The 23,037-nt window shown below is 40.2% G+C and overlaps 1 protein-coding gene across 1 annotated transcript; it reads right to left on the minus strand.

The window, feature by feature from the left end:
• Positions 1-10,279: 10,279 nt before the first annotated feature.
• Positions 10,280-22,596, minus strand: LOC110532439 (uncharacterized). Its single transcript, XM_090234720.1, has 9 exons — positions 22,442-22,596; positions 22,044-22,211; positions 19,286-19,337; positions 18,892-19,066; positions 18,740-18,776; positions 18,219-18,463; positions 13,581-18,033; positions 13,376-13,454; positions 10,280-10,465 (listed from the first exon to the last, which is right to left on the minus strand). Exons 1-9 carry the CDS (start codon positions 22,541-22,543, stop codon positions 10,311-10,313), a joined length of 5,466 nt encoding a protein of 1,821 aa, XP_090090846.1. The 5' UTR covers positions 22,544-22,596; the 3' UTR covers positions 10,280-10,310.
• Between the last annotated feature and the right edge of the window lie 441 nt (positions 22,597-23,037).

A 23,037-nucleotide genomic window follows, 5' to 3' on the forward strand; every position in this document is an offset into this window, starting at 1 on the left:
TCTAGTAAAGGCATAAATGTAGCTGATAATAGCCACATTCTGGCTTCAAAAGAAAAACAGGCCTTATTCCTAAAATAAAATCCCAATGTCAGCTTAATTTTTTTTGTAAGTTGTTGAATATGCAATTTAAAAGAGAAGCCGTCATCAATTAAAATTCCAAGATATTTATATGAGGTTACAACCTCAATTTCTTTGCTTTGACAGGTAGTAATAGGTGAAAGGTTCAGAGATCTATTTCTTGCATTAGAAAACACCATTAGTTTAGTTTGGTCAGTATTGAGGATAAGCTTCAATTGACACAAGGTATGTTGAACAGTATAAAAAGCAGTTTGCAAGTTCTGGAAAGCTTTTATAAGAGACGAGGCACAACAGTAAATAACAGTATCATCAGCATAAAAATTAAGTTGTGCATTTGGGAAATTTTTGTCTAAATCATTTGTATAAATAGTGAATAAGAGAGAACCAAGGCACACCATTAAAGATAGACAATTTAACAGACATAAGTCCATCAAATTGAGTTCACTGAGTTCTATCAGACAGATAGTTAGCAAACCATGCAACTGCATGCTCCGAAAGACCTACACTCGACAATATCTGCCTTAGTATAGCATGATGAACTGTATCAAAAGCCTTAGAGAGATCGATAAATAGTGAGACAATGCTGTTTTTTGTCAAGGGCTTCAGTGATATCATTTAAAACCTTCATGGCTGCTATAATTGAGTTAGTAAATAAAAACTATTTTAGCTGTTCACCCACAAGGGTTTCAAGTATTTTCACCAGGGGTGACAGCTTTAAGATTGGCCTATAATTATTTAAAAGAGTTGGATCTCTCCCGGTTAAAAGTGGTAGGGCAAATGCTGATTTCCAGATCTTTGGATTTTCACTACATTCCAGGGTTAGATTAGTGGTTGAGCTATGAAATCAGCTGCCAGATTTAAAAAGAAGGGATCCAAAAGATCAGGACCTGCAGGCTTTCTCTGATCTAAGGATTTCAGGGCTTTATGTACCACCTGCACTGAGAATGGCAAAAAGCTAAAAGTTTGACCAGCTCTCACTGGTTCATCCACACAGGGTTGTAGGCTAGATTACGGTTGTGAATAATACAAGACAGCTCAGAAGAAAACCCGCCCTTTAACCCTGAACCTGCAGAATGGGGCATGTTTGTTTACTATTTGGAAAAAAACATAATGAAATAATTTCCAGGCAGTTTTCACATCAGGGATAAACTCAATCTGCTCCAGTCAAAATAAAACAAATCATGAAAGAAAGCCTGCTCATTAAAACACTTCAAATTTCTCTTACGAATAAAACGTGGGTTTGTTTTAGGAACCTTAGTATTTCTAACAGCAACAACAGCACAATGGTCACTTAAATCATTACAAAAAACACCACCTGCAGAATAATTATGTGGAACATTTGTCAATATCAAATAAATCAGGGTAGATTGATCTGGGCATTTAAGATTTGGGCGAGTGGGTGAGTTAATCAACTGGGTAAGATTCATAGAATTACAAAACGTTTTTAAATCATCAGACACTGGCTTTAACCAACACCAGTTGAGATCACCAATCAAGATCATTTCAATGTAAAGAAGTTTAGACATAAGGTGCGTCAAAGAAGAAAATGCATCACCGAGAGCCAATGACAGTTATAGAGAGACCCTTTGAAACCTCAATATTCAAAGCAAGAAATTCCAACTGTTTACATATAGCTTCAGACTTTGCCACACTTACAGGGAATTTAGTTTTTACATATATAGCCACACCCCCACATTTCTTAACCCGATCAGTGCGATAAACATTGTAACCACTTATACATTTATCAAAAACAGACTTGCTGAGCAGGTTTCAGAAAACACAATTACATCAGCATCAGTTGATTTAGCCCAAATCCTAACCCCATCAATTTTTGACAACAGGCTGCAAACATTTAAATGAAAACTCCCAAAACCAGATCTTGATTTAAAGGGGGTTTGGAGACATTGCATATCAGGGCCAGGGTTAGGTTGCACGTTACCTGATATCAACAAAAGAAGAATAACTAGGCACCTCTGTTTAAGAACCTTGTAGGCTTCTCTTTTTTAAGAGACCTACCGCAAGCAAATTATACAAGTGAGTTTCCAGACAATACAAAATAGTCATTTAAAACCATTAGACTTTGGTAGTGACACAAATTCATGCTGTTCACATCATGCCACAAATACATCGGCACTTGGACGAGTTCCTGCAGACAAAATGTCTAATGGACGGGAGAGCACATTGTCAGATGTACTCACCCAGCGGCAATGTTCGTTTTCTCCAGAGTTCAGTAAAGTCAGTGCACAAAGCAATACCACGAAAATTGTCATTTTCTCTGACAAATGTTTAAAAAAAAATAGAGGCCAACGAAGGTAAGCGGAGAGAAGGACAGCATTATGTATGATTTTGAATGTGAGTATTTGCGCGTGTGAGTAGATTGGGTGTTGAGGTCGTAGGTACAACTGTAAGCAATTCCGTTCTCAAATGTCTGTTTAATGTGAGAAATAAAATGAAAAACACCTGTTAGACCATTACAATTACATTGCATTTTTACTATTACCAACAAGACAACGAAGTGATACGTGCCATGGAGACTTATACGGATACTTTCCAAACACCAAGAGTTCCCACGCTGAGAGATATTGTTTACTACACTATTATGCATACAATCCAAGTCATACGTTTATTGTCATTCATACTTATTTTTAACCGAATATCTTTGCAAAAGTGCTAATTGTGTCAATTCAGAGCTCAGAAATATTGGAATAATGTGCTTAAGGGGACTGACACGCAAGGCGCACAACAAGATAACACAACAACCACATTTTCAATTGACAATCATTGCTTTAAATGGATGTGGTCGATTGTTTATATACAGTGCCTTGCGAAAGTATTCGGCCCCCTTGAACTTTGCGACCTTTTGCCACATTTCAGGCTTCAAACATAAAGATATAAAACTGTATTTTTTTGTGAAGAATCAACAACAAGTGGGACACAATCATGAAGTGGAACGACATTTATTGGATATTTCAAACTTTTTTAACAAATCTAAAACTGAAAAATTGGGCGTGCAAAATTATTCAGCCCCTTTACTTTCAGTGCAGCAAACTCTCTCCAGAAGTTCAGTGAGGATCTCTGAATGATCCAATGTTGACCTAAATGACTAATGATGATAAATACAATCCACCTGTGTGTAATCAAGTCTCCGTATAAATGCACCTGCACTGTGATAGTCTCAGAGGTCCGTTAAAAGCGCAGAGAGAATCATGAAGAACAAGGAACACACCAGGCAGGTCCGAGATACTGTTGTGAAGAAGTTTAAAGCCGGATTTGGATACAAAAAGATTTCCCAAGCTTTAAACATCCCAAGGAGCACTGTGCAAGCGATAATATTGAAATGGAAGGAGTATCAGACCACTGCAAATCTACCAAGACCTGGCCGTCCCTCTAAACTTTCAGCTCATACAAGGAGAAGACTGATCAGAGATGCAGCCAAGAGGCCCATGATCACTCTGGATGAACTGCAGAGATCTACAGCTGAGGTGGGAGACTCTGTCCATAGGACAACAATCAGTCGTATATTGCACAAATTTTGCCTTTATGGAAGAGTGGCAAGAAAGCCATTTCTTAAAGATATCCATAAAAAGTGTTGTTTAAAGTTTGCCACAAGCCACCTGGGAGACACACCAAACATGTGGAAGAAGGTGCTCTGGTCAGATGAAACCAAAATTGAACTTTTAGGCAACAATGCAAAACGTTATGTTTGGCGTAAAAGCAACACAGCTGAACAGCAAAAGGTGGCGCTACAAAGTATTAACTTAAGGGGGCTGAATAATTTTGCACGCCCAATTTTTCAGTTTTTGATTTGTTAAAAAAGTTTGAAATATCCAATAAATGTTGTTCCACTTCATGATTGTGTCCCACTTGTTGTTGATTCTTCACAAAAATATACAGTTTTATATCTATGTTTGAAGCCTGAAATGTGGCAAAAGGTCGCAAAGTTCAAGGGGGCCGAATACTTTCGCAAGGAACTGTACTTTCATTTGTATGTGTACTGATACTGTAAATACACAAATTATATTAATGTTATCTACAATATATTATAATACCGTAAGCCTCCCTGCTGCAGGGACATTTCCTCCAATTTTGAGCTGATTTTATTCACTTCAGGAATATTTTCTATCTTTGTTCATTTTTACATGTATTGTGTTTGGAATGGCAATGTTACTACAGGAGATGATGCTATCATAAAGTATTTGATGTAAGTATGTAGGATAATTACCCATAATGCTCACTGACTGAACATTCAAAATTACCATAGCAATTATTGACGCATTCACATCCCATCGGAAACTTGGAACCTCAGAGTTAAAATGAATGTACGTTATTAGCGTAGAGCTTCCTACTGGTTGATTCTGATACTTCACAGGTGGATTCAAAATGAGTAGCCTAACAATTATTTACATGGCCCCAGGTACATTTGCAACCAAATTATTTTTCTGTGAGAAATCAATAATAGTTGCACGCACACATAGGGTAACAGTGAGCAATTGACAGTGAGCAATGAGCAAGATAAGCATAGACGGGAAGTTGACAATAGCTTATTAGTGTAAAGAAATTGCATTTCTATGGTTGCAGTCCTCAAAGATTGAATTGCATTGAATTGAATAAATCAGATCCAATGTGGGTGGGGTACCGCTCGTCACCATTATTATAATCACCATCTCAATCATTATCACCATAACATCAGACTTATTCTGTATCTGAGACTCATCTGACACTACCTTAGACATGGCAGTCTGCAACTCAATACACTGCCCCTGCATGGTGTTCAGCGTCCCCTGCATGTGGTTAATCGAATGCTTAACATCGTTCAGCAGGATCTGAATCTCAAGCCTGCAAGAAATCAGGTGGTTCAACATACTGAGATGACGAGAAGCTTCAGATCAGGCCCATTGGACCATCTTTAGGATTCGTTCTCACTTAACACCAATCTTATTAGAAATGTAACTTTGTGCAGAAGATGTTACTGTAACAGTATAACTTTAGACCGTCCCCTCGCCCATACCCGGGCGCGAACCAGGGACCCTCTGCACACAACAGTCACCCACGAAGCATCGTTACCCATCGCTCCACAAAAGCCACAGCCCTTGCAGAGCAAGGGGAACTACTACTTCAAGATCTCAGAGCAAGTGACGTCACCGATTGAAACGCTATTTATAGCGCGCACCACCGCTAACTAAGCTAGCCGTTTCACATCCGTTACATTACTATAGTGTTATTTAGAAGAAAATAAGTGTACTTTGTCAGGCGCCAAAAGGATGACGGGATGTCTCCCTGCTCCAGTGAGCTCTGCTGGCAGATCTTGCTCACTGTTGGAGGAACAGGAGCCAAATGAGAGGAAAAATATCCATGGTTGTTCAGCAATGAAACGTTCATGGCATAATGGAGATTGTCCTTCCCTGTGAAAAGAATAACAGCTGGGGTTTACTTTCACACTATTAGATAATGTAATACAATCTTTAAACCCATCAGAAGTGTAGTGCTTACCTCCATGAAAATATTGTTCCATGTTATTTATGGCTGCATTGTCCCAATTTTGACCACTTGTTCCAACTTGTGATGAGAAGGTCTTGATGAAACGATCAAGTCAACATTTTGTTAGAAATTTCAAAGATAGCATTAACAATTGTACATGAGACAGTGCTTCCAGATATTGAGGTATCTTCCTTCTGAGGTATGTAAAAAAAATCTGGTGTGTGAATACTCACATGAAAGGTATCCATGATTCTAGATTAAGCCAATCATGTATGTGATTACCATCCTATGGGTCAGCAATGGAATGATTGCTACACAGCTTTCAGGAGACTTTATGTCTTGGGCCTGGATGAATCATTGAAATACAAGTAATATTGTGCATTTGTGATGAATAATTGCAATTGTAATTTGGAATATTCCATCAAAGTTATTTGTTTTGACAGTCAAAACAACTAACTCTTACGATTAATCACTTGACTTGAGTAACTTGAGTTGACGGAAGTAGCAACTTTATATTCTGACCTAGACACTGATTTGTGCAATGCCTAATGGATAATCTATGCATGTTATTGGCTCATCATAGTATATAGCCGAGGGTCTCATAGTCCAAAAACAGCATTGGCCATTGGACTGCTCAGTCAAAACCACCAACTCTTACGATTAATCACTTGACTGGAGTAACTTGAGTTCGGAAGTAAAACATTAAAAGTAGGCTATAGCTTGATGCATGTCCTTACCTTGGACAAACTTATCCAAAAGGCCTTTTTTGCCCCATACAGTGGGGCAAAAAAGTATTTAGTCAGCCACCAATTGTGCAAGTTTTCCCACTTAAAAAGATGAGAGGCCTGTAATTTTCATCATAGGTACACTTCAACTATGACAGACAAAATGAGGGGAAAGAAATCCAGAAAATCACATTGTAGGATTTTTAATGAATTTATTTGCAAATTATGGTGGAAAATAAGTATTTGGTCAATAACAAAAGTTTCTCAATACTTTTAAATACCCTTTGTTGGCAATGACAGAGGTCAAACGTTTTCTGTAAGTCTTCACAAGGTTTTCACACACTGTTGCTGGTATTTTGGCCCATTCCTGCATGCAGATCTCCTTTAGGGCAGTGATGTTTTGGGGCTGTTGCTGGGCAACACGGACTTTAAACTCCCTCCAAAGATTTTTTATGGGGTTGAGATCTGGAGACTGGCTAGGCCACTCCAGGACCTTGAAATGCTTCTTACGAAGCCACTCCTTCGTTGCCCAGGCAGTGTGTTTGGGATCATTGTCATGCTGAAAGACCCAGCCACGTTTCATCTTCAATGCCCTTGCTGATGGAAGGAGGTTTTCACTCACAATCTCACAATACATGGCCCCATTCATTCTTTCCTTTACACGGATCAGTCGTCCTGGTCCCTTTGCAGAAAAATAGCCCCAAATCATGATGTTTCCACCCCCATGCTTCACAGTAGGTATGGTGTTCTTTGAATGCAACTCAGCATTCTTTGTCCTCCAAACACGACGAGTTGAGTTTTTACCAAAAAGTTATATTTTGGTTTCATCTGACCATATGACATTCTCCCAATCTTCTTCTGGATCATCCAAATGCTCTCTAGCAAACTTCAGACGGGCCTGGACATGTACTGGCTTAAGCAGGGGGACACGTCTGGCACTGCAGGATTTGAGTCCCTGGCGGCGTAGTGTGTTACTGATGGTAGACTTTGTTACTTTGGTCCCAGCTCTCTGCAGGTCATTCACTAGGTCCCCCCGTGTGGTTCTGGGATTTTTGCTCACTGTTCTTATGATCATTTTGACCCCACGGGGTGAGATCTTGCGTGGAGCCCCAGATCGAGGGAGATTATCAGTGGTCTTGTATGTCTTCCATTTCCTAATAATTGCTCCCACAGTTGATTTCTTCAAACCAAGCTGCTTACCTATTGCAGATTCAGTCTTCCCAGCCTGGTGCAGGTCTACAATTTTGTTTCTGGTGTCCTTTGACAGCTCTTTGGTCTTGGCCATAGTGGAGTTTGGAGTGTGACTGTTTGAGGTTGTGGACAGGTGTCTTTTATACCGATAACAAGTTCAAACAGGTGCCATTAATACAGGTAACGAGTGGAGGACAGAGGAGCCTCTTAAAGAAGAGAGGTCTGTGAGAGCCAGAAATCTTGCTTGTTTGTAGGTGACCAAATACTTATTTTCCACCATAATTTGCAAATTAATTCATTACAAATCCTACAATGTGATTTTCTGGATTTTTTTTCTCATTTTGTCTGTCATAGTTGAAGTGTTCCTATGATGAAAATTACAGGCCTCTCTCATCTTTTTAAGTGGGAGAACTTGCACAATTGGTGGCTGACTAAATCCTTTTTTGCCCCACTGTATATATATTTATTTTATGGCAGGGAAATTCGCACTGACACTTAATGTTAGCTTGATGGCTATTTGTTTTTACCAATCTATGGTACAATGTTATTTGCAATTGTATAAAAAAAATAATATATAATTTATGTCAACCACTTGCGTGGTGCAAAGGACTGTTTTTATTTGCAACTAGTAAGAACTTTTTTTTTTGTGAGACCCTGATTCACGTGAACGTACAAGTCCATTTCTGTTTTTTCTATTAATGCCAGGAGAATCCGTAATATTTTTAAGAGACAGGAATGAGGTTTCTAAAGCAATTTCCTGTATTGAAGACTTTTCCTTAGTTTCGGATTTGAAAATTAATATCAATAAGTCAGTCTTATTTCCACTCAAGGATTGTGTTTTACAGGAAGTATATGGTATCCCAATTAAAGATACGGTTACTGTCATGCCCTGACCTTAGTTATCTTTGTTTTCTTTATTATTTTGGTTAGGTCAGGGTGTGACAAGGGGTGGTTTGCTGTGTTTGGGCCTGTCTAGGTTTTTTGTATGTTTATGGTGTTGTTTACAGGTCTAGGTGTTTTGTATGTCTATGATTGCCTAGATTGGTTCTCAATTAGAGGCAGCTGTTTATTGTTGTCTCTGATTTGGAACCATATTTAGACTGCCATATTCCTTGGGTCATTTGTGGGTGATTGTCTATGTGATGTTGCATGTTTGCACGCAGTGTTGATAGCGGTCACGGTCGTGTTGTTATTTTGTTTGTTTAGTGTACTTTGTGTTCATTCGTCTTACATTAAAAGTATGTATTCACTACGACGATAGTGACAGTTACTTATCTTGAAATTGTTATATGCAAGGACGAAAACACGAGTGAATTGAACTTTAACCCCATTGAGAAAACAAAGAAGAAATTGAACCTCTGGTTGATGAGAGATATTTAGTTATACGGTCGGGTTTTATTATCCAAAGCTGAAGGGTTATCCAGGTCGGTTTATGTCTCATTATCACTTGACTTACCCCCTAAAATTGTAAAGGACTTAGATAAGATTATTTATAGTTTTATTTGATATCCACAAAAATGATGTGGATATATTGAAGCAACATCTCAAGACATCAGTCAGAAAGTTAAAGCTTGGTCGCAAGTGGGTATTCCAAATGGACAAGCATACTTCCAACGTTGTGGCAAAATGACTTAAGGACAACAAAGTCAAGGTATTGGAGTGGCCATCACAAAGCCCTGACCTCAATCCTATAGAAAATTTGTGGGCAGAACTGAAAAAGCTTGTGCGAGCAAGGAGACCTACAAACCTGACTCAGTTACACCAGCTCTGTCAGGAGGAATGGGCCAAAATTCAGTCAACTTATTGTGGGAAGCTTGTGGAAGGCCACCCGAAACGTTTGGCCCAAGTTAAACAATTTAAAGGCAATGCTACCAAATACTAATTGAGTGTATGTAAACTTCTGACCCACTGGGAACGTGATGAAAGAAATAAAAGCTGAAATAAATCATTCTCTCTACTATTATTCTGACATTTCACATTCTTAAAATAAAGTGATGATTCTAACTGACCTAAGACAGGGATTTTTTTACGAGGATTTGTTAAGGGAATTTTTATCAATGATGACTAATTATGTATACATTTCAATCAGGACTGACTAGTCCAAATGCGATTATGTACTGTACATATATGAATTTTCTCTCTTGCTCCCATTCCCAATTGTATATAATATAATCAGGAGTTTAGTAACAATGACGGTCTGTTCCTTTGTACAAATCAATGAACTATCTCCAGATGGCATGGACGGACTATCTCCAGACTGTCTAGAATGCTGATTTACAATTACTGACCTTGGCTTCAGGCGAGGAGGGAAGGCTCGAGAACTATAGGGCCTCTCTACCCGTGTCATGAAGAGATAGAACATTTAGAAAACGCTGACGTCATTTTCAGTTTATAACCTGTGGAAAAATGTGTATGTACCAGTACTCTCTTGAATTAAACGCTGTTACCTGACTTTTAAGACCGGGGCTCTGTCCATTCTTATAAAAAATATTGGGTCTTATAATCCCTTTAGAATGCATTGACAGAGTAATGAATTCTGATTGGGAAATAATACAGAGGAATTTAGAATTCCTCTAACAGGATTAAATGTCAGGAATTGTGAAAAACTGAGTTTAAATGTATTTGGCTAAAGTGTATGTAAACATCAGACTTCAACTGTACCTAGAAGTGCACATATTCTTATTTTTTTTAATGTATCTTAAAAGTAAAAGTAATATAGTCAACTATACAACTTCTACTACTACACTTTATATCATCCAATAATATATAATGAAAAACACTCAACATTAATAATTAATGCAATTATGTTAATTTCAAATATTTATTTTGAAATATAGATTAGGTGCTCTTCTTTTTATAGCAGGAAGTAAAGGGACTGGAAAAGGCTTTGCCTATAGCTGAAAACATCCTGGAAATGAGCGAACGCTTCCTTGGTTTCTTCTTGGTGGAGCATACACTCTCTGTTTGGCAGGATTCTTGATCTTTGACAATTGCTGGAAAAAAAATGTAAACATAACATTTTCTTTAACTGACCCTAGTTAGTGTGAATAATTAGTATTGCATTATTATTATTTAAATTGTAATATTCTACATAATTTACAAATGTAGGCCGGCAGGTAGCCTAGCAGTCTCAATCCCCCTATTTAACGCAGAAGTGTTACATAGGCCCCCCCCCAGGGCTTAGTGCCAAAAAGAAGGGGATAAAAACATGCAATATATATATATATATATTCGTCAACTTATATCTCTCAAATTTAAGACAGACACTTCAGTTCCATGTAGTGAATCTGTTATTCAATGCATTTGTATGGGCAAATAGCAGTAAGGCCGATACAAACCCATCGGCCTAGACAGGGCTTAGACTCATGTGGGTTAATTACAAAGGTGCAACTCGTGCTGGAGACAATAAAAGGCCACGCTAACATGTGCAGTTTTGTCACACCACACAATGCCACAGATGTCTCAGAGACTGAGAAAAATAGGAGCAAGGAAAAACGCTGGTTGACTTGTTTTGAGGGAGCGTGCAATTGGCATGCTGACTGCAGGAATGTCCAACAGAGCTGTGGCCAGAGAATTTAATGTTTATTTCTTTACCATAAGCCGCCTTCAATGCCGTTTTAGAGAATTTGGCAGTATGTCCAACCGGCCTCACAACCACAGACCAAGTATATGGCGTCGTGTTGGCTGTAGGGTTATGGGGTGGGCAGGCATAATCTACGGACAACGAACACAATTGCATTTTATCAATGGCAATTTGAATGCACAGAGATACCGTCACGAGATCCTTAGGCCCATTGTCGTGCCATTCATCCGCCACCATCACCTCATGTGCATGGTAATGTATCGAAAGGCCTGCATACTCACCAGACATGTCACCCATTTAGCATGTTTGTGATGCTCTGGATTGACGTGTACAACAGCGTGTTCCAGTTCCCACCAATATTCAACAACTTCGCACAGCTATTGAAGAGGAGTGGGACAACATTCCATAGGCCACAATCAACAGCTTGATCAACTCTATGCGAAGGAGAAGTGTCACGCTGCATGAGGCAAATGGTGATCACACCAGACACTGACTGGTTTTCTGATCCATGCCCCTACCTTTTTTTAAGGTATACAGTGCCTTGCGAAAGTATTCGGCCCCCTTGAACTTTGCGACCTTTTGCCACATTTCAGGCTTCAAACATAAAGATATAAAACTGTATTTTTTTGTGAAGAATCAACAACAAGTGGGACACAATCATGAAGTGGAACGACATTTATTGGATATTTCAAACTTTTTTAACAAATCAAAAACTGAAAAATTGGGCGTGCAAAATTATTCAGCCCCTTTACTTTCAGTGCAGCAAACTCTCTCCAGAAGTTCAGTGAGGATCTCTGAATGATCCAATGTTGACCTAAATGACTAATGATGATAAATACAATCCACCTGTGTGTAATCAAGTCTCCGTATAAATGCACCTGCACTGTGATAGTCTCAGAGGTCCGTTAAAAGTGCAGAGAGCATCATGAAGAACAAGGAACACACCAGGCAGGTCCGAGATACTGTTGTGAAGAAGTTTAAAGCCAGATTTGGATACAAAAAGATTTCCCAAGCTTTAAACATCCCAAGGAGCACTGTGCAAGCGATAATATTGAAATGGAAGGAGTATCAGACCACTGCAAATCTACCAAGACCTGGCCGTCCCTCTAAACTTTCAGCTCATACAAGGAGAAGACTGATCAGAGATGCAGCCAAGAGGCCCATGATCACTCTGGATGAACTGCAGAGATCTACAGCTGAGGTGGGAGACTCTGCCCATAGGACAACATTCAGTCGTATATTGCACAAATCTGGCCTTTATGGAAGAGTGGCAAGAAGAAAGCTATTTCTTAAAAATATCCATAAAAAGTGTCGTTTAAAGTTTGCCACAAGCCACCTGGGAGACACACCAAACATGTGGAAGAAGGTGCTCTGGTCAGATGAAACCAAAATTGAACTTTTTGGCAACAATGCAAAACGTTATGTTTGGCGTAAAAGCAACACAGCTGAACACACCATCCCCACTGTCAAACATGGTGGTGGCAGCATCATGGTTTGGGCCTGCTTTTCTTCAGCAGGGACAGGGAAGATGGTTAAAATTGATGGGAAGATGGATGGAGCCAAATACAGGACCATTCTGGAAGAAAACCTGATGGAGTCTGCAAAAGACCTGAGACTGGGACGGAGATTTGTCTTCCAACAAGACAATGATCCAAAACATAAAGCAAAATCTACAATGGAATGGTTCAAAAATAAACATATCCAGGTGTTAGAATGGCCAAGTCAAAGTCCAGACCTGAATCCAATTGAGAATCTGTGGAAAGAACTGAAAACTGCTGTTCACAAATGCTCTCCATCCAACCTCACTGAGCTCGAGCTGTTTTGCAAGGAGGAATGGGAAAAAATGTCAGTCTCTCGATGTGCAAAACTGATAGAGACATACCCCAAGTGACTTACAGCTGTAATCGCAGCAAAAGGTGGCGCTACAAAGTATTAACTTAAGGGGGCTGAATAATTTTGCACGCCCAATTTTTCAGTTTTTGATTTGTTAAAAAAGTTTGAAATATCCAAAAAAATGTCATTCCACTTCATGATTGTGTCCCACCAAAAAAATACAGTTTTATATCTTTATGTTTGAAGCCTGAAATGTGGCAAAAGGTCGCAAAGTTCAAGGGGGCCGAATACTTTCGCAAGGCACTGTATGTGACAAACAGATGCATATCTGTATTCCCAGTCATGTGAAATCTATAGATAAGGGCCTAATGAACGTATTTAAATTGACTGATTTCCTTATATGAACTGTAACTCAATAAAATCTTTGAAATTGTTGCATGTTGCGTTTATATTTTTGTTTAGTACACATTTGAGTGTATTGACTTACCTGTTTCACTGACGGCAGGGGTCTGGTTCTGGGAAGGTGTTGGAATGCAGTGGTTCTTCTTGTTGACCTTCTTTGTACACTGGGTAACAAACAGTCATTTGTACAGTAGGAGAAATTGCACACAAAAGGTATCAGTGTTTACCATCATACTGTACGTAATGAATAAAAATAATCTTTATAATTTGTATTTTGATGACATATGTACCTTTGGGTTGAGTCCACAGAGAGAGCTGAATCTTCCTCTCTTCTTTTCCTTTCTACCAGTTGTTGGAAGCCCAGAATTACCTACCTCGTCACTGCCAAGTGCATTGTGTGATGACAACTGGGTCATGGAGGGAGGTGAAGAGCTAGCCTCATTGCATTTAGTTAGTAGTTCCCTAGTTAATGATTTGACCAGGGCATCGTCAAATGCATAATCCGTTGACTTCATTGCAACCTGGAGCATCTTCTCTGACCCAAATTCTTGAAGAAGCCCCTTGTAGACAGCCTTCAAAATCTTTTTGATTTTCAGATTCTGGGGGTAGGCTTGAGTTGGTTCAAGGCCTGAGGTGCCACAGAACTCAGACAGAATCCTCTTTGTGAGAACTCTTGATGTTTCACCAATGTCAGAGGATTCCAGTAATGTGATAGGGGTGATCATTGACAGCAATCTAACAATCAGTAAAAGTACCAAAGAGGTGTAGTCATTGCCAGTGGAGTCAAATGATGCATGTGTATCAGAGTCCATGGCTGATGGAGTTGATGGATGCACAGAGACACTACACATCTCCAGATCTTTGTTGTCCATCTTGGATTCCACCTCTCCTAAAACTTGAATATCCACAGTTCCACCGTTGTGTGTGCTGCTGCCAGACAGAGAGGTTCTAGGCAATGATTTGGCACTAGACTGACGGCTAGTGGTCATGAGAGCCGGTCTGTCAGAGTCAAGTGTTCCAGCATCAGTTGGGGACAACCCATTGATTATGTTCATCAACTCTGATAATTCTTCTGATGAACTGGAGGCCACAGAACAGGTATCCATGACCTGATTGACCATTATATTGGTGAAAAGGCTCTTTGTGTCACAGTAAACCTGTGAGGAACTAATGGAGATGGCAGAAGAGCTCGGGATAAGCTGACTTGTGTCCTGCAGAGAACCGTCAGAGATGACAGTCTGGCAGAAATCGGATCCTTGTGTTGGTGGAGGAAGCCAGAAGACAATCTGCTGTAGCAGACGTTTTATTGACTCCGTAGCAAAGGAGTACACAAGGTCAGATGGAAACTCCCTGGATTCTTCAGAAGCATTCAATCCTGTCTTCAGCTTCAAAAGAATAGAGTCAGACACGCTCTTGCCAGCTGGCACAAAAAGAGCCTGGGGGGTGTTGTGACTTTTTATGAGCTCATAAACTTTGTCAGTGAGCTCATGTGAGAAGTTCTGAAGACCGTCCCTGGGGCTGAGTCTCGCAAGTCTCCTTGTAAAAGAAATGACATCATCTGCAGTTGCTATGTGTTCCGTATCTTCTCTTGGAATGACCTCCATAACAGTGTCAACTATGGCAGAAATGGTTTGCCTTGTGTAATTTGTTGACCCTTGTGAATGAGTTGAGGAGTCACTCATATCAATGACCGAACTCCTAATGATAGGACAATAGATTTCAACAGGCCACTCATTGGGGACTGGAGTGCCTGGAAGAGAATTTGTAAAATCACTCTGGGACCCTCTGGTCATGGCAGAGGTGATGGACAGGGAGGACTTTGAGGAGGATGGCCGGTGTATCTCATTTCCATCAGTTCTCACCATGTCAACATCCTCCAACATGGAGCCCACGATGGAACGAGTCAAGAGGCCTTTCTCTGAGGTGCTCATCCTCTCTGACATAGACACTCTCCTCTGGATTGTCATCAGAGTCTGACTAATTAAGGTTTTGGAATAATTTACCATGCTGGTCTGGCTGCCTTCATGTTCACTGTAAGTCATTTGGGTAGAAGTAGCTGTTCTGCATATGGATTCGGCATGTTTGGGGGCCTCAACCACATTGTCTAGGAGGACCGGTTGTTGCTGGGCAAAAAAATCCTTGACCTTGGTGAACACATTGTTGAACAGGTTAACAGTGCCTGGCCAAATGATATTTCCTTTCACATTGGCCCCGTTGTGAACACTGACAGGAAGGGTTGAAGCTGACAGGGATCTCTCTAACTGGCCAGACACTGAAGCATCAGACATTTTAGTCATCTGGGTGAAGCTATTAAGGTCTTTAGTGATGCTTATGACGATGTTGGATGCTGCAGAATTGGTATGCAGAGAAGAGGTGAACAAAGATGGAGTTCCACTCTTCTGAAGGATTTTGACATCACTTTCATTACTGGACTCTGCACAAATGTCTGCACTTCTACCATCAAGGTTGGTATTTACAATGCCAATTAACCCTGATTGAAGGATCCCACCAGCCATATGTGAGGCTTTAGTTTGAAACTCCTCAGTACATAGTTTGTCAAAGGCTGTGGATTTAAGACTTCTAGAGGATGCCTCCTCCTCAATATTGTTGATCTCACCATGCAAATTGTCCTGTGTATTGACAGCATAGTCATAAACAAATAAATATGGTTTGGAGGCGGCAAGGACGTCAATCTGAGAAACAACGGCATCCAAAAGCTTGGACAGGTCTTCTGTATCTCCTTTTAGGCTAGATATGCATTCCTCCATGGATTCCTCGGAGTGATACACAGTGAGGATCTGACTAATGACCTCCTTGGTACAGGTTTGAAGGTCTGCTTGGATTTCAAGAGAATCACTATTACAAGTCACCTGAGAATCTAAACTTTCACTAGGAGCCTGTTTGAGAGTCTCATTATGTATTGGTGTAACACCATCGATGACCTTTACAGAGTCTTGGCAGGGAGTGAGAAACCACCTCAGCATTTCTCGAAATCTATGATATATAATACGAGCAGCAGAAAGGGTGCTCACTTTTGACATTTTGAAATTTTCAGAGTCATGTGCCTGCATGGACTGAACAATAGTCTCCACATCTGTTACAAAAGTGTCCAGCAATTTAGATGCTTCCGAGTCTCCCAGTAAGCTGTTTGTAAAGGGGTTGACAGATCTCAGAGCTTCACTCACTGCCTTTCTAGCCTTTGTCTGGAAAGACACACTGGAGAGTTTCTTCATATTTATAACTGGAAGACTCTGGGTAGATTCACTGTTGGTGGTGCTGTCCTGCAGACCAAGTGGAAAGGTGAGATGGGAGAGACATTGTTCACTGTCTAACAACTCAGATGGTGAGGCGGAACAAGAACTGGTGAAATCATTCAAGTCAGACATGATGCCATCCACAAATAGAATGGCCTCCAGAGACTCTTCAGAATCACACTCTCCAACAGAAGATGAGAACTTCTCCATCACCTCAGTCTTATACAAGACTAGAACCTGGCTGGCAATCGCTTTTGCGGTGTCAAGGAGGACTTGGTCTTGCAAATACTTTTTGAGAGCCAAGAGAGGTTTTGGGGTCTCACTTTGTCCTTTTTGTTCATTCATAGATGAGGAGGTAATTAAAAGTGGTTTACAAGAAATGGTGTCCGATGTGTCAGCCTCACCATTACTGGAATGACCGATGTCCAGGCACAAAGTTGGAACCATTGTGAAAGGATCTTTTGTGCTCTCCACAAATGTACTTGCGAGATCCCCTTTTTCTGGACAGGTAAGGAGTCTCTTCAGCGTATTTTTCATGTCGTAGTAACAACCAACAGTGTAAGACCAGATCTTACTTTGATGGTTTTCAAGAAGGATCTGCTCACTCTGTGCAGGGGAGCAGGATGCCCTGATAGACTGGGTAAGATTGTCCATGTCTGAAACAAAGGTACTTAAAAACTCAGAAGCCTCAGGGTCAATCATAAGGTCTCTGATCTCACCTATCCTAGGAGTTGGACTAGATGATGTAGTGCCAGAACAACATGATACACAACCCCTGAATCTTTTAACGATCTCCCGGATCGATTCAATGGCCTTGGTCTGAAACTCCTCAGTGAGTAGTCTGTCCATACTTTGTGTTGACAGACGAAGACTAGATTTGGTACCTTTGATATTGAGGTTGCTCTCTACTTGTTTTAGCATCTCCTCAGGACTTTTACAAGCTTCAAGCCTCTTCATATGGTCAGCAACAACACAAAGCAGTTCCCTCTTGTCAGGTTCATTTTCCTCCTTATTGCTGAAGTTCAAAACAGTGCCACTGAGGGCTGTCATGACCTGTCCTGTTAAATGTGTCATATCCACCTCAACACCATCCTCTCTGAGAACAACACTCTGCTCAACACTCTTCCCATTAATGTACATCTGAAGTATGTTGGAAACGCCAGACACCATCTCCTCAACCACCTTGGTGCTGGAGACACCACCACTGGCAAAAATGACAGGGGACATTCGCCCAGAGATGGGAGTTTGGATGGCCACAGAGATGATGGAATTGACTTTCTTTGACACTTCTCCAACAATAACCCGGGATAGACTTTGAGTGTCTACCTGGCCCTCTCTTTGGATACAGAGGACATTGTTCAGCGACTCTTTGAAGGAATCCTGGACACCAGTGAGGAGACTGTCCTCAGTGATCCCAAAAAAGTCACTGAGTGGCTCAGATGAAATAGACTCACCATCTCCCTGAGTATTTGGCAACAATGTCTGAGACCTTTGAGAATACAAAGCAAACAATACAGCATTCCATATTCAATAGTGGATACTGTAGTCACATTAATGCATAATTCAGTAATCAATTAAATTGGTCATTAAGAGTAAACTGTAACACAGATAACAAAACATATTTTCACAAAATGGGTTATGAATAGTTAGGTGAAACCGAATGACTGAACATACCCATTACGAGAGGAGCTTGATTTAGCCGTGCAAGACCTTGAGGATTTGCTGCTGCCTCTCTTGCGAACCTTCAGGTTTGTGCTAGAGGATCTCTCTGATTCTGTCAGAGACTTGCCGGATACTGGAGACACATGGCTGTATATCCGTACAAAACGGAAAATTGCAGGGATGATGACCTCCAGGATGGCCTCAGATACAAACCGCACAATCTCCAGGCACATCTCTGCAAGCAATGCCCTCATCACCTGTAGGACCGAAACAGTGTAGGTAGATTACGCATAGCCGGGCTCTGAAACCAAGCTCCTCAAAGAGATACCAACAATCTCACATAAGTTCATGAGAATCATGAAAGTGGCATACATTGGAAAGCATGAAAAGCAGTAGGCTACTAAAAAGCTCTTTGTATATAACTGTTTGTGATAATGTGGATGATACTGTAGATAGATAAAAGGCTTGTATCTAAATTTCTTGAAATATCTATTAATATATCTATGAATAATTTTCAAGGTTAAGGGACTTACAGGGTCCATCCTGCCAATGCTTAACTGCCTCCATTGCCTTTCGGAGATAATTAGATGTTTTTAGCACCAAAAAGCACACCAACACACATACAATTTATAAAATCCTCCAGATGACATTGCATTCAAATACTACAACAGAAGGTTAGACATACTCCTCAGTAAGTTTTTCCAGAAACCGGATGATAATCGGGTTGAAAGCATCCGGATTGATTGGCGGGAGGTCAAGAGCCCTGGTCTGACAGGCCCTGGAGACACACTCATTAGATTGTCCCTGGTGAGATGTCCCCTGAACTGTCATCCCAGAGAATTCCACAGATGTAGAGGGACCTGTGTGCAAAGCAGCATTCACCAAGGTAAAGAAGTCAGAAAACATGTAACCTTCTAAGGCAAGTATGTATTAGCCAATTTTGTGTACTTTGTGAAGATAAGTACCCAACAAAGGATTATGCACTCTGCTATTAGTCCTCTGCTCAATAGATGTCCATACTAAATCACATTTACATGCAAAAGGACTACATTCAGTGAAATTAGAGTTTAATTTATGACCTGCATCTGTATCAGTGATCTGCTCCACTTTGTTTCTCTTGGTCCTCTTGGTCTAAAAAGACAATACAGTCAATGATATATACGTAGATACTGTATGAAGCCATTCCAATACAGCCCTTTGAGTAGAGCAAGGGTAAGAATGATTATAGGGCTGTCCCCGACGAAAAAAAAATATTTATAGACCGAGAGACATCCTGTTCTAATGTTAAAATGTATTTTTCCATAATCAGACACACCCTATGTGTTTGAATACAATCACCTACATAGGCACTGAGCTTGTCTGATGCTTTAAGCACACTGTTTGATTAAATAATTAAGACACACAAATGACTCAAAAAAGAGCCCGATGGTGACACTGTATTATTACAGCATAGCAAAGATTAAAAACAGCCGAATCTGTGAAATTGCTTAATTCAACATTTAGCCGGTGCATGAGGCTTGGTGCTCACAGAATCAGTAGGCTATTAAACAAATACTCAAACAGGCAACAGAAGCTATATCTGTCTCATTTCTGTATACATGTATGCAGTACCAGTCAAAGGTTTGGACACACCTACTCATTCAAGGCTTTTCTTTATTTGTACTATTTTCTACATTGTAGAATAGTAGTGAAGACATCAAAACTATGAAATAACATATATGGAATCATGTAGGTACCAAAAAGTGTTAAACAAATCAAAATATATTTTATATTTGAGATTCTTCAAAGTAGCCATCCTTTGCCTTGATGGCAGCTTTGCACACTCTTGGCATTCTCTCAACCAGCTTCACCTGGAATGCTTTTCCAACAGTCTTGAAGGAGTTCCCACATATGCTGAGAACTTATTGGCTGCTTTTCCTTCACTCTGCGGCCCAATTCATCCCAAAACATCTCAATTGGGTTGAGGTTGGGTGATTGTGGATGTTAGGTCATCTGATGCAGCCCTCCATCACTCTCCTTCTTGGTCAAATAGCTCTTACACAGCCTGGAGATGTGTTGGGTAATTGTCCTGTTGAAAAACAAATGATAGTCCCACTAAACGCAAACCTGATGGGATGACGTATCACTGCAGAATACTATGGTAGCCATGTTGGTTAAGTGTGCCTTGAATTCTAAATAAATCACAGACAGTGTCACCAGCAAAGCACCCCCACACCTCCTCCATGCTTCATGGTGGGAACCACACATGTGGAGATCATCTGAACACCTCCTCTCACAAAGACATTGTTGGAATTTGGACTCATCAGACCAAAGGACAGATTTCCACCCATCTAATGTCCATTGCTCGTGTTTCTTGGCCCAAGCAAATCTCTTCTTATTATTGGTGTCCTTTAGTAGTGCTTTCTTCGCAGCAATTTGACCATGAAGGCCTAATTCACGCAGTCTCCTCTGAACAATTGATGTTGAGATGTGTCTGTGACTTGAACTCTGTGAAGCATTTATTTGGGCTGCAATGTGAGGTGCAGTTAACTCTAATGAACTTATCCTCTGCAGCCGAGTTAACTCTGGGTCTTCCTTGCCGTTGGCGGCCCTCATGAGAGCCAGTTTCATCATAGCGCTTGATGGTTTTTGCGACTTGATGGTTTTTGCACTTGCACAATTTTTCGGATTGACTGACCTTCATGTCTTAAAGTAATGACGGACTGTTGTTTCTCTTTGCTTATTTGAGCTGTTCTCGCCATAATATGGACTTGGTCTTTTACCAAATAGGGCTATCTTCTGTATACCAACCCTACCTTGTCACAACACAACTGATTGGCTCAAATGCATTAAGAAGGAAAGAAATTCCTTTACTTAATTTTTAACAAGGCACACCTGTTAATTTATTAAATGCATTCCAGGTGACTACCTCATGAAGCTGGTTGAGAGAATGCCAAGAGTGTGCAAAGCTGTGATTAAGGCAAAGGGTGACTACTTTGAAGAATCTCAAATATAAAATAGATTTTGATTTGTTTAACACTTTTTTGATACCTACATGATTCCATATGTGCTAATTCATAGTTTTGATGTCTTCACTATTATTCTACAATGTAGAAATTAGTAAAAATAAAGAAAAACCCCTTTGACTGATAATATATATATATATATATATATATATATATGGATGATTTACAAAGCCAGGCACATTTAACAATTAGGCTATTAATTATAGACCTAATTTAGTTGGTTTTCCTCTCTCCTCAATTGTCTTAGACAATTAGGCTAAGGCAAGGGCTGTTTCCCCGTCTCTACTGCTGCTGCCTCTGCAGCATTGTTCTCAATCCCAATATGCTGGTTAACTTTGCTATTATGCACATAGCAACATAGGAAAGGGTGGCAATTCTACGGAGCACTGAAGATTATGTTTCAGAACCACGGACAGCGACCGTATCCAATGCAGGAGAAAGCACATTTGCTATAAAATAATATTTGATTTATTAGTGTTGCACCATTATTTTAACATAATATAACCATATACAATTTCAGTATCACATCTTAGCGGGATGGACTGTGCCATCCCTGTGGCCTCGGCAATGGATTAGTCAACTGAGACAGGCGCGAATCAGACAGGTGTCCAAGTGCACCATGAAGAAAAAAAACTTTTGCGACTGCTCAACTTAAGAAATCCCAGTCAACCAACAGCCTATTGACCAAACTGTCGAACAAATGGGGTCAGCCCTAGATTTACTATTAGGAGATAAAAGGGTATTGCATGGGCAATTTACCTTCCTCAGAACAACATGCTGTAGGGGCAGGTTATAGATATGAAAGATATCTCTGCTCAATCTATTCCCTTACCTTGACTTTATTTCTCTTCACGGCATCCGGCTCCATCTGAGGCAGGGGATCCTTCTTCACCTCATCCTCATCTTCATCATTCTGATTATCAACAAAATCTATCTCAGCTGCATCAGTATCAGTGCTCTGTTCAACTGTGGGCCTGTTGGCACTGGTCTTCCTCTTGGTCTAAAAAGACAATAGTCAATGACATACTGCATGTTGCCGTTGCTATACAGGCCTTTGAGAAGAGCTACAGTAAACAATTGGTGATTGAATATTAAGAGATGGAAGTCTGTTGTAAGGACAATTTACCTTCCAACCTCACAACAACATGTTATATGGCATATTTGACAGGTTTAAAGTGTGGACAGGTAAGACCCCAGATTTCCCTTTCTCTCCTCAGTCTATTCTCTCACCTTAACTTTTCTCCTTGTCACAGCCTTCAGCTCGATCTGAGGCAGGGGATCCTTCACTTCACTATCTTCTGGATAGTTTAAACCCAGGATATCATTCTTCATTTTCTGGACTTGACCTTCCAAACTTTGATGATCATGTGGATCATCCTCATTTAAACTCTGATTGGAAAAAATGAGACCATTCTTTAAATGCTCGTGGATATGGACAATATACCACAGCTAAGAGCTGTTCTTACACATGACACAACGCACAGTTATTATAAACTGGTTACCAACTTAATTAGAAAAGTAAAAATAAATGTTTTGTCATACCCGTGGTATATGCTCTGATATACCACAGCTTTCAGCCAATCAGCATTCAGGGCTCAAAACACCCAGTTTATAATGGCCAATATTTAGTTTTTTAAAGAACAGGTTTTCGCTATAAATCCACATAGATCATATTGCCTGATATCAAGATTCGTAATTAATGCGTTATGGAGTCACCTATTATTAGAATAATTTAGGTAGAATTATGATAAATAGCCTACTGCTGTTATCTTTGCAAGGATCATATTTCAAATCAAATCAATTTTATTTATATAGCCCTTCTTGCA

The sequence above is a fragment of the Oncorhynchus mykiss genome, chromosome 1, assembly GCF_057628025.1.
Source record: "Oncorhynchus mykiss isolate SJ-2025 chromosome 1, ASM5762802v1, whole genome shotgun sequence".
Lineage (NCBI taxonomy): Eukaryota > Metazoa > Chordata > Actinopteri > Salmoniformes > Salmonidae > Oncorhynchus > Oncorhynchus mykiss.